Source organism: Zeus faber, assembly GCF_960531495.2.
Source record: "Zeus faber genome assembly, chromosome: 19".
Classification (NCBI taxonomy): domain Eukaryota; kingdom Metazoa; phylum Chordata; class Actinopteri; order Zeiformes; family Zeidae; genus Zeus; species Zeus faber.
Genome location: NC_137206.1, coordinates 2893109 through 2905783, shown reverse-complemented (window position 1 = coordinate 2905783; position 12675 = coordinate 2893109). Strand labels below are relative to the sequence as shown.

Genomic DNA, 12675 nt, shown 5'->3' with positions numbered 1-12675 from the left:
GATGCTGAGCTCCAGCCTCTGTGTGTCCCCCCTCCCCGGGGCGGGCGGGGAGCTGCTGGTGCTGATACAGAGCATTGTGTGTAAATGACCCGCCGCAGATTATCTGGGTTTGAACATCGGCAGCGGCTCCTTGATGTTCCAGATAGGACGGACGCGGCGGATAGCGTATTGATAAACTGATCCGAGCGCGCACCGCTGACCCGACGAGGCGCTGATAACGGCCAGGGGCGACGTGGCTCGTCGGAGGGAGAGGGAGCAATGGAGGCGGAAGTTAAAGGAAGAAGAAGAAGAAGCTGAAAACGGAGCCTTTTCTTGTCCCTTTTTTTCCCCTGCCTCCGTCAGAACTCCCCACCCGACCATCCGTCTCACGGCAGAACGCAGCATTCACACTTCGTACCGATGGAAAGGGCTTGATTTAATCTAACCCACCGCGTTGGACGCTGTTAGTGGCTTTAAATCCACCTCCCAACGTTTAGAAAGATTTAAAAACCAACTTTAAGGTCTGGTCCAAGTCTACACAACCGTGTCGTCACGAAGAAGAGCCGGGAATGGTTTGTTCTGTCTCGAAGGTCATTAGACTGTTTTACACTGTGTTTTTTAAATGTGTTTGTATTGTATTTTATACTGGGCTGTGTTGGATGTATTGTGTCTGTTGATGGCGCAGGGACGCCAGACGCCAATGAGCTTGTAGCTGACTCTGGTGCAATTCCGTTTAAATTGTGCATTGTGGCAATAAAAATAAGCAAAGATAATAAAAATGTATAATAAATAGAAATAAAAATACATAAATAAACAAATAAATAGATGGAGAGACATATGGAGAAATTAAATTAAATTAAATTAAATTAAATTAAATTAAATTAAATTAAATTAAATTAAATTAAATTAAATTAAATTAAATTAAATTACATTTAAATGAACCAACACAGTTTGGAATGTTATTCCATCCTCACGTAACCATATCTCAGTGAATTAAATGAATTAAACATGAAGCCGATCAGAGTCAGGTATGAAGGAGAAACCTTCCTGTCTGATGTTGTTCCCTTTACTGAGGGTCGAAAGGGAACAAAGTGAGGGAGGAAACACTCACTGACGCACACACACACACACACACACACACACACACATGCACACATACTCACACGCATGGACGCACACACACACACACACACACACACACACACACACACACACACACACACACACACACACACACACACACACACACACACACACACACACACACACACACACACACACACACACACACACACTCATGCAGCATTTCCTCCATAAAACCGCAGCTGTGTGAGAACAACACGTTGAATTCCTCATGTCAACGCAGGAGGACCAGGGCTCCTCGCACCCGCCTCGGCGCTGCAGACGGGTCTGACTGGTTCTGGCCCCTGACGGCAGGTCCACCTGGCACTGAGCCATGTCATTTAGTCGAGCGGTCCTCAAGTCGGTCCCTGTCTGTGTGATTAAACTGAGACCAGGCCAACCTCTGAGAGCAGCCTCCGAGGGCCTCTGAGGGCCTCTGAGGGCCCCGCAGCAAAACGGTTAACACTTAAGCTTCGCCGTTATAAGAGGGGACCCTGAATCAGATCGAGCAATACAAATATGCTCAGGTAGAATCTTGGAGAGTAGCACCCTCGGCCCCATCAAACTGAGGGTCCTTGACGTGAAAAAGGTTGACAGTCACTGGTTTAGTCCAAACCTCCAGAACCTGTCTCTACTCTTAATGGACTTTCTCTAACGGTGCCGACATCTTGGAAATGAAATAAGTTGAACTCATAATCATTTTGCTGGGGACCCTCTGGAAGGACCCATGGGGGGGGTCCCAAGCATGGGTGCCGGGTTGTACCATGTAGTGGGGGGGACAACATGTAATGTAACGAAACAAGTCGTAATTATTTCATTACATAAGGAAACAGAGTAAAATAAAATAACCCACATTTAAAATAAAAACACACGTTTAAAATAAAAACACACGTTTTGACGCCGTGGGCAGAGTCAGTAGCGTCAGAGAGGGAGCGATTGGGGCCCAGAGCTCGCCCTGCGGCGCTATTTTAGATCGGGGGCTACTCACTAAATACCAAAACATTTGGGGCTGAGGCCCCCGCCTGCCCCTGACGACGCGACTGTCGCCAACGTTCTATGACGGTGAAAGTGGAGGGACAAAAAGTCTCTCCCCATTCCGACGCCCCTGGTCCCCAGACCTCATGTTGAGAACCTACCTACCAACCTAACGTACAGTTCACCTGACGCAGTGTTCCAGTCAAGAGCGTGCGTGACCACGACACCACTAAAGCAGAAGTCCACGCGGCTACGGGGAAGTTCCCGCCGCGAGTCCTCTGTGACTTCACTGAAAGCGCCGGTGGAGTCAGAGAAATCATTCACTGTCGGAGAAGGAAGCCGCAGGCGCGAGAGCCTCCTTATCTTCTGTTTGAGAGCGAAAGAGAGATAAAGGCTCTCCTCCTTGCCCGGCCGTATTGATCCGGATTCTTCTTCGCCGAGTGTGATGCCACCGCTTGCACTCGCTATCGACCGGCGGCGGCGGCGTCCCCTCGACGCCCCCGCTGCCAAAGGCCACACAGCAGAGGTCGAGGGGTGTTCGAGCGAGGCCGACCAATCAATTCACGCCCCGATTGTCAGATACAAAGACCTCACTGTCCCTCGCTGCCCCCCCCCCCGCCCCCGGGGCCCCCACCCCCCCCCCCCCCCCGCGCCGCCCGCCGCCCGCCCGGTGTCAGAGGCCTGGCCCCGTCCGAACGCCACGGTTAGCGATTAACCACCGGAGGCATCGAGCGGCGACCCGGAGTCAAGACGCCGACACGCCCCGACGGCCGCGCTGAATGGCAGGAAGTGAGTGTGGAAAGACCTCGGTGCTTTGGCGGCTGCCGCCCCAGAGGAGGAGCGGGGTGAGGTTTTGGGGGGCGGTTAGGGGTCAGAGGCAGGTGGAGGCGGAGCGGTGGAGAAAGAGCGACCGCCAAGCTGAAAAAAAAAAAGAAGAAAAAAAAAAAAAAAAAAGCAGTCCCGTCACACCGAGTCATTCCTCATGCCGCGATGTGCGAGAAATAACGCGGCCTCGCCGACGGCAGCGCCGTGATTTAAACATTTGGGTTTTTTCGGGCCGCGCAAAGTTTTGCTCCTTCGACATGAACCACTCCACCGTTTTGGTCGAGAAATACGACTCAACTCAATATATTTTACTTCAGGCGCCTGAAGTAAACAGCTGCAGAGGGACAGCTCCGTTTTTCGCGGAAACGTAAAAATACAAAACAAATAAATGAAAGGACTTTGAACCCAATGGAAAAACCTGGAAGTGAGCCGGTCGGCGGCGGATGTGAGCGCACGTCGAATGTTCTACTTCAAATTGAACGTGGCCTCCTCACAGCGAGACGGCCACATTTGAAGGTAAAGAGCCGACTTTTCAAACAGAAGTCAAAGTCAAAAGTCAAAAAGGCAGCGCGATGACGGTATCGTCGATGAGCTTTTCTTCCTTGGTTTCTGGCCGGTGCATGAGCGCTCCAGCCTTCTTCAGCGAGGGAGTTATTTCGGAGCCTTCGCGTGTCCAGAACAATCCGGGTTCCTTGCGCCGCCGAGAAGCCCCGGGACCCCAGACAGGGGCCGAGGGTGACCCCAGATAGCGGGATTTGTCCGGCGAGGCGCTGGCAGCGGTCGCAGGAAGCCCGGCGTGCCTCTGCGTTGGCGGATAAAGTCATAAAGATGATGAACACGGGGCCCAATCAGCCGCCGGCAGCGCGCGGGTCAGCTGGGATGAAAGGCAGCGCTCGGCGGTGCCATCGCTCCTCCAGGGAAACCAAGCTCAACCCTCTTCCCTTCCGCCGGTCACCTGTCCATCAAGAAAAACTATTTATAGATTTGGGATACTTCCCCCGCACGGAGGGAAAGTAAGAACAATCATGTCCAGTGTCGGTGACACTGAGAAGTTCCTTGGCACCTTCATCCAAGGGTCAAAGGTCAGACTAAGGTCCTCCCTATTCTATTCAAAACGACAAATAGCGCCCATCTTTGAAATTTTGTATCTTGAGATTCTTAATGGACAAGAACAGTTGTGATGTCGTCTGCACACATTATAATAATAGAAATTGTCATATTGTTTTAGTATTTTTTTAGGAACTTCTTTCCCAGTGCTGTGGTCCGTCCCGCGCCAACGCCACACCCTTCACGCAGGAGAAAACCGTCATTATCGAAGCCTCCCAGCGAAGGGACGGTGCCGTGGATGTGCTCAGGAAAATGCCTTTTGATTATTTTAGTTTTTGCTTCCGTTTCATTGTTGTTCGACCCCTGGCAGCGCGCGGACCCCCCGGGGTCACCGCCAACGGCTGCTGCAGCTTCCAAACATCCTGGTGTGAGAGTGAGTCCGGTCCCCGTTTAATCACAGGGACCGGGACCGAGGTGGAGGGTGGCTCATCTCCAAACGGCGGAGGGGGAGCGCGGCCCGGCTTCACCGGGACCACCCCGCCCCCAGGCAAGGAGGGGGAGCGCGGCCCGGCTTCACCGGGACCACCCCTTGAGGACATCATCCGTCATGGCATTGGCATGAAATAGTTTATTTTCACTGACTCGTGTCCCGTGTCGCGAGTTGTGTCCAGGGCACATTCCGGTCTTGGAATCAACTTCTAGGGCTCGGAGTCGGTTTGGAACAGACTCCAGGACCTTCAAGGACCTTCCAGGACCTTCCAGGATTGAACCCTGAACACAAACCGGGGATCAGGCCCGAAAACAAACCCCGTGAGTCTGAACTTCACTGGATTCAGATTCACCTGCAGAGAGGATCCCTGCCCCCCCACCCAGTGACCCCCCTGTGTGTGTGAGTGTGTGTGTGTGTGTGTGGGGGGGGGGGGGGGGGGTATTAGGGTACTGAAGGGTCTGAAACGGCGGGTGGTGTTTTCCTGGACAGGACGGTAACAATGACGGAGGAGATTCTCACCTGACTCCCGACAGATTCCTCGGCAGATTAACGCCTCAGAACAATGAGGACGGAGCTCGGCGCTTCCTGTGTCCCAGCCTCCCCCCTTGACATCCACCCGGTGTCCCCCCGACGTCCCCCAGGCATCCACCCGGTGTCCCCCCGACAACCCCCAGGCATCCACCCGGTGTCCCCCCGACGTCCCTCCAGCCTCCCCCCGACATCCACCCAGCGTCCCCGCAATGTCCCACCGCCCCCATGGGCGCTCAGCATCACGGTGCCTGATGGTGTCGTAATCATGCCCCCAGTCCACGTCCGCAGATGGCAAAGGCAGACGGAGAACAAAATGTTTCCTACGCACCACGGCATACAAAGAGCGTATTTTGAACCTAACGGCCGCCACTAAAAACTGCTTCTCTTAAATATACCTTTAATATCTAAATGGAAATGGAAAAATACTATAGAATATAAAAAGAAATATCATACAAATTCCAATAAGTTCCTATCGGAATACTGAAGTACTTTTTGTGAGGGAAATAGGAAAGAAGAGCCATTGCAACAATTTATGGTGCTGAGCTCCCCTCAGTTCTGCTCTGGGGACCTCCTGGAACCTCTCGAAGGACCCCCCCGGGGTCCCCGGACCTCACATTGAGTGTCACTTTTAGGGGAGAATTTTGGCTCGTCCGCAGTACAGGTTGCAAAAAATGCGATGTTTTTCGGGGTATTTTTCCCATTGACGTCGCCTGAACAACGTGGTCGTGAGGATCTTTCGCCTCCTCCTATCGGTCAGATGAGCTGATAACTCTGGGGGTCCAATTCCCGTTGGGCTTTCAGGACTTTCTGCTACCGTCGTCACTCTTCCTGATATTTTCAACACATTTTCAACACACATTTTCAATTTTACCATCCAGCACTTCCCGCACCGTGGTATTTTCCCCCACCGCCGTGCTGCCCAGTACACCGGGACTTCAACCCTCGGCACATCCACGGGGTCCCGCCAGCGTGTCTCAGCTTTAATCAGGGCTGCGTGAGGTCAAATCCAACAGTAATCATATTTAAAAAAGTCCATATTCCACGAGAAAAAAGTCATCACATCTCTTGGACACGATGGGGCTGGTGATTACACTTTTCCTTTCTGTGTTTGTGCCGGAGTTCAGGCCCCCTGGGGATCAGAGTGTTAACATATATACACCTTCCGTCTCTGGGTTTAAAGCAACACGGCGGCTCAGCAGCACGGCACAAAGGAGGCAGCCGGCGCATTGTGCAATTCCCATGAAAGCCACCCACAGACATTTAGACAGCGAGACTGGCGACCGGGCGCAGGGCCGTATGTCAGAGCCGGCCCGCAAGGCGGACAGTTTGTGCTGCCGAGCCAAGGACAGGAAGTGCTCGCCGAGGGACAGGAAGTGCTCACCGCGGCAGTAGCCGAGGCTGGAACTGAGATAATGCCATTGTGTAAGCAAGCTGAGTGACCTCTCCCTGAGCGGAGAGTCCAGCGGCTGGCGTCGAGAGCCTCGGCCCCCCACCCATCGCCAGACTCCCCAGGCACAGGGTGGGGATGAGGGGGGGGTCAGGAGGCTCCTCGCCTCCCCCACCTCCCCCCTCCCTCCTCCCCTCCACTCCCCCGCTCCTCGGGCTGGCTGTGAACCTCACCTTGCAGAGGAAACGAGGCTGAAACTCCAGACTTTATGACTTCTCCCATCAAACGCCTGCGGGAGTGTGCACTGCCACACACACACACACACACACACACAGAAACAGAGAGGTAGACAGAGAGAGAGACAGACAGGGTGCAGTCACACCCACACCCATATCCACACATGCATAAACACACCCAAATACACACTACTACACCACCCCTTGCACGCATAAGCCCACACACACACACACACACACACACACACACACACACACACACACACACACACACACAGACACACACACACACACACACACACACACACACACACACACACACACACACACAGACAGCCCCTCTATTCTCTCCAGAGGCTAGGGAGGAGGAGGGGGGGGCTTGGACCATATCGGGTCATCAGTGGTAAAATAGATGATGACAGCATTATAGACCTGATCCTGCCCCGGTACAGTGGCCTTCCCTCTACCCCCCCACTAACTCCCATCCACCCACACCCACCCACACCCACCCTCCCAGCCCACCAACCCCCCGCCAAACCTCCAAACCTCCAAACCTCCAAACCTCCCAGTTGCCAGCGTCCCAGCGTCCCAGCAGCCGCGTGGACGCCTCCTGTGCCGACCTGACGTAGCGCACGTGGGCTTCTCCGGGAATGAGCGGAAAACAAAACCAAAATGATTCACCCACCGAGGATCGACCCTGAACACAGCACGGGAGCACGGTCTGAAAATAAACTTTGGACAATCTGAACCTTTCACACTTTATGTCCGACTCCACATTGACCGTCTCCACCCAAAAAAAAACACGACTGTCCACGTTTGCAAAGCATGCTGGGAGGGCGCTGGGAGTGCACGCTGGGGGACAGATGGAGCTTGTTGCTTGTGTCTTGTGTCCTGTCGGCGCTGATAAGGGGCCCGTGGCCCCATGTTTGGGTTTCTGTCCACAAACATGGATTCAGTCTGCACGTTTAGTGCAGAGAGAGAGAGAGAGAGAGAGGGGGCGAGAGAGAGGAGGGGTTGTAGATGTGGTGGAGTCACCAACAGGTTGTACTAAGTAAGCCCCCCACCACACGCACACACACACACACACACACACACACACGCACACTGCCCCCCGACTGACCTGGCTCCATAGTGGACACTGATGGCACGAGGTTAAAGAGTTAATTCAAATTAATATGAATTCATTACAGTTATAACAAACACAATCTCATAATTCTTCCAAATCTGTTAACAATTTAAATTTCAATTTGACAGAATAATACATTTCTACAAATGGTGCATGTTTAGGGTTCAAACATGTTCAAAGATGATTCAATGAGCGCAGTGAATACTGTCAAAGCAGATAGAGGAAAATTATGTAAAATATGAAGAAAAAGAACAAGTAACAGTTATCACACAGACAAACAAAATTAATCAAACTCATTGGTCTCACATCTTGGATTTTACTTTCAACTCAGATAAGTGAGGCACCCACTGACTCACCACAGCACGCCGTCTGCGTCCAGTCCTCCGTCTGCGTTCAGTCCTCCATCCTTCTTCCTAATTCTCCGGGTGTCAGACTAATAGAATCTGGTCTGGATCTGAGCCGTGTCCCAGACGCTGGGAGGGGAGGGAGGTGGGGCACTGCGGCAGCCCCTCCAGAGCAGACGTCCATCAATAATCATCACATTTCACATTAATTCAACCTTAACCTCCCGACACCTCCGGCCCTGAATTGGAAACCGAGACGACGCGTAAAATTAGGCATTGAGGGAACAATCACCTCCGATACCGTGGATCCCCCCCCCAATACACAGAGAAACCCTAATGTGTATTGTCTGGAAGAGGGAGATCGAACCTCCTGTTGATCAACACGGCTCTGAGCACTAACAGTTATTATAGTATATACATATATAGACAGTGCAGTGTGTGTTGACTGTGGGGACTGTTTTGTTATTCTAATTTTTTTTTTTGTTGTAAAAAACCCTTAAATAACACTTTGACTCTGTTGTATCTCGCTGATTTCTGAGTGTCCTTGCGAGGAAAAGGGCCCCGCAAGCCGACGACCGACCGGGGCCCGTCTCGTCTTTCTCTCGTTAGACACCGTCCGTCCAACCGGGGACGGGGGCGGGGCCGCGGTGGCCGTGACCACGCCCGCCCGCCCCTGATTGGCCGGCCGCGGGTTTAAAGCGCTCCAGCCTTCAAGCCAAGCAGCGAGTCTCCAAGTCTCCAAGTCCCCGAGTCTCCAAGTCTCCAAGTCTCCAAGTCTCCAAGTCTCCAAGTCTCCAAGTCTCCGAGTCTCCAAGTCTCCAAGTCTCCGAGGTGCCCGAGGTGCCCCGGGCCGAGTGTGACCCCGACGCGGGGCCCGAAGCTCAGCGGCGCCCCCGACGACTTTTCCCCTTCAATCCTGGAGTTTTAGCGGTAGTTTGTCGGCGCTCCGGACCGACATGAGCAGTCCCGATGCGGGCTACGCCAGCGACGACCAGAGCCACGCAAGGTGCGCGATGTCCGTGCTGATGCCCGGGGTGGGACACTGTCCGTGGGCAGAGCCCCGCAGCCCCCCGCCGGGGGAGGCCAGGGTGAAGAGCGAGCCCTGCGCGTCCGGGTCCGGACACCAGGGCCAGAGCCAGAACCGGGGCAAGGCCGAGCCCCGCATCCGGAGGCCCATGAACGCCTTCATGGTCTGGGCCAAGGACGAGCGCAAGCGGCTGGCGCAGCAGAACCCGGACCTGCACAACGCGGAGCTCAGCAAGATGCTGGGTGAGAAGAAACCTTCTTGTTTTTAAGTGTTTTTTAGATTTGGAGCAGACATGCGGTGTTTTTTTTTTTTACTTGTTTTAATTGACACAGATTAGCTCAGATTAAATAAAGTTTTCATTCCGGGGAGAAGTTGGGCAGTTGGAACAGAACCCTTAAAAAAAATAGGAAATCATAATAAATGATACAAAATAGAAAGAAAGTTGGCAAGATGTAGAAAATAGCCCCAAAAAAAATAGAATCGACAATTAATAAACTCTGTAAAGCCCTGTTTCAACAAGTTTGGAATTTAATTGAAATGTGATGAATTATGCCTGTAATTACACAGTGGTGCAATTGTCTTATCAGTGGAAAATCTGTTTTTACAGGTTTTTAGAAATTGAGTTTAATAATTTCTACACAAGAACAAGTTTTTTTTTTTTCAAGGGATAATCACAGCAAAATCTAATATTGTAAATGATTATTATATTTTAATTGCATTTAAATAACACTTTTCAAAGCAAGAGTTACAAAGTGATGCGGAACAGATAAGAGCAGTGAGATGCGAAAGAATCCAAACTCAAAAGAAAAACAAACTCAAATATTTAAATGTCACGCAAAATATATAACAGCCAACGGAAGAAGATTTAAGGAAGCGATGGATTCCAACCTGTTTTCAGCACTTTCTTCACATGGAGGTGATTGGTTCTATATAAGAGTTTGACTTGATTAACCCCTGACACAGTGTTGTGGAATCAGAGAAGCCCCTAAAATGGCAGTGATCTATTTTGGAGCGTGTGTGTGTGTGTGTGTGTTTGTGATGCCGTGTGGCTGACGTGCACTTCTTAATCTGCAGGGAAGTCGTGGAAGTCGCTTCCTGTGACCGAGAAACGTCCGTTCGTGGAGGAGGCCGAGCGGCTGCGCGTGCAGCACATGCACGACCACCCCAACTACAAGTACCGCCCCCGGCGCAGGAAGCAGGTGAAGCGGATCAAGCGGCTGGACTCCGGCTTCCTGGTCCACGGCGTGGCCGAGCACCAGGCCTCGGCCATGGGGGGCGACGGGCGTGTGTGCGTGGACGGCTTGACGTTGGGCTACCACGAGCACGGCTTCCAGCTGGCCCCGCAGCCCCTGGGCCACTACCGCGAGGCCCCGGCCCTGGGGGGACCCTCCTACGAGCCCTACAGCCTGCCCACACCGGACACCTCGCCACTGGACGCCGTGGAGTCCGACTCCATGTTCTTCCCCCCGCACGGCCAGGAGGACTGCCACATGATGCCCGCCTACGCCTACCACCCCCACCCCCAGGCCGCAGACTACCCACCCCAGGACCCCCACCACAACCACCCCAATCACCACGGCAACGCCCTCCTGCACAGACACCTCACCGCGGTCCCCGACCAGGCGGCCCAGTCCGCGGCCCTGCCCCCGCCCTACGCCGGCTGCCCCAACCCGCTGGCCGTGTATTACACCCAGCACTGCAGCCCCGGGCACCCCAAGCGCCACGGGGGAGGCCACGGGGGAGGCCACGGGGGAGGCCATGGGGGAGGCCACGGGGCGGGACAGCTCTCCCCGCCGCCCGACGCCCACCCGCACGGCGTGGACAGTGTGGAGCAGATGCAGCACTCGGAGCTGCTGGGGGAGGTGGACCGCAGCGAGTTCGAGCAGTACCTGAGCTCCTCCTCGGGGAGGGCAGACCTGGGGGCCATGGCCTACGGGACGGCCCCCGAGCCCGGCATGCAGGGGCCCGACAGCCTCATCTCCTCCGTGCTGTCGGACGCCAGCACGGCGGTGTACTACTGCAACTACAACTCATAACGCCCCCACGGCCTCAGGGCTGCAGCTGCGACGACACAAATGCCCCGACCTCAAAAGTGTGTCTGGAACTCACACTCTGAGAAAGAAAGAAAGAAAGAAAGAAAGAAAGAAAAGACATTAAACAAGGAGTGACTACTGAACTGCACGGCCGTCTTTCTATTTAAATGTCGAAGACTGCGTCGAAGCCATGTCATTGAACTGTAATTCAGGAATATGATCAAATGATGTCATCATTAATATTGTACAGTCACTATTTTAAGATGTATGTATATATTGTAGGTGTTTTATACTTTTGCACTTTTATGAAATAAAAACAGTTGAAAAGTAGATGAATCTTGTTGTTTTTTTTAAATGTAACTAAAAACTGTTTAATGAAAAGTAAAAAAAAATAAAATATATATATATATATGATTCTGAGGAGAACTAATCTAGATATTAATATTATTTTTGGATATTCAATAACCACACAAGCAGAAGGTCTGTCTGCTCCTAATTCTCCTTCTTCTACACGAGGTGGTCAGACCCAGGTCCCCCCCCAGTCCCTCCAGTCTCCCCCCAGTCCCTCCAGTCTCCCCCCTGACCCTGCTTCCTGACCCTGGGCTCCATGCTGCTAATCTCAGTCTGTGTTTTACACGCGGCGCCGTGTTTTCCCAGCGTGAGAGAACGCTTTACGTTCCGGAAATCCTGCACGAAATGATTTGCTCTCTGGAGATTAATGGGAAAGGCGTTAAAAAAACCACGTTGGACTGCACCTTTTCCCAGACAATGGAGAAGCAATATATGAAATACCTATATACTGTATGTGTTATATAATATCATGTATAACAAAATATATGCTTCATGCTGCTAATTGTGCTATTGAAAGTATCAAATACCTAAAATTGTAACTCGAACATAATGTGCTGATATATATACTGTATATACTGTGTATATATATATATATATATAAATAAATCAGAATTAGGCTTTGTCATAAACAGGATGGTGTATGTAAGTATGCTTTAACAAGGGATTTATATCATATACCAATTTATAGAACATATCATACTGTATATATTCTTTAACCTTTAATATAGTTTTACCTGCTTTCACCTGTTTATCATATTCCTTGTAATTGTGTATTTTTTGTTTTCTGCAACTAAAATTTTAAGTTTATGTGATGCTGCTGTCTTGATCAGGACTCTATATAATATATATACAGTATATGTAGATATATGTACTTTGTATTTCTGTGAAACAAATAGCATTTTGTTTTATACATACAGTATATCGATATACAGTATATGCAGACTAATCGTAACTCACAGACCATACTGTTGTGTGTATTTTCGACATGGCTGCTGAAAAGGACCTCGTCATGTTATGGGTGCATCACATTTAGGTTTAAACGTCTGAAACGAGAGCAGACGTGACACGGTGAAGGCTTTCAAACGTATTCACGGCTGCGAGGGGGCACCCGCATATAAATAGAAGATTTTCCTTCTTTTTATTTTTTAATTTTTTTTTAAAAGGAAGAGCTTCTTCTCGTGGGGTCAATCACCGTGACCCCC

The 12675-nt window shown here is 51.5% G+C and overlaps 1 protein-coding gene across 1 annotated transcript; it reads left to right on the top strand.

Annotated features, from left to right (window-relative positions):
• The first annotated feature begins 8798 nt into the window (after window positions 1-8798).
• On the top strand, window positions 8799-11444 carry LOC307244623 (transcription factor Sox-17-alpha-A-like). The gene is made up of 2 exons (XM_080019875.1): window positions 8799-9331; window positions 10164-11444. Exons 1-2 carry the CDS (start codon window positions 9019-9021, stop codon window positions 11123-11125), a joined length of 1275 nt encoding a protein of 424 aa, XP_079876001.1. The 5' UTR covers window positions 8799-9018; the 3' UTR covers window positions 11126-11444.
• The last annotated feature ends 1231 nt before the right edge of the window (window positions 11445-12675 follow it).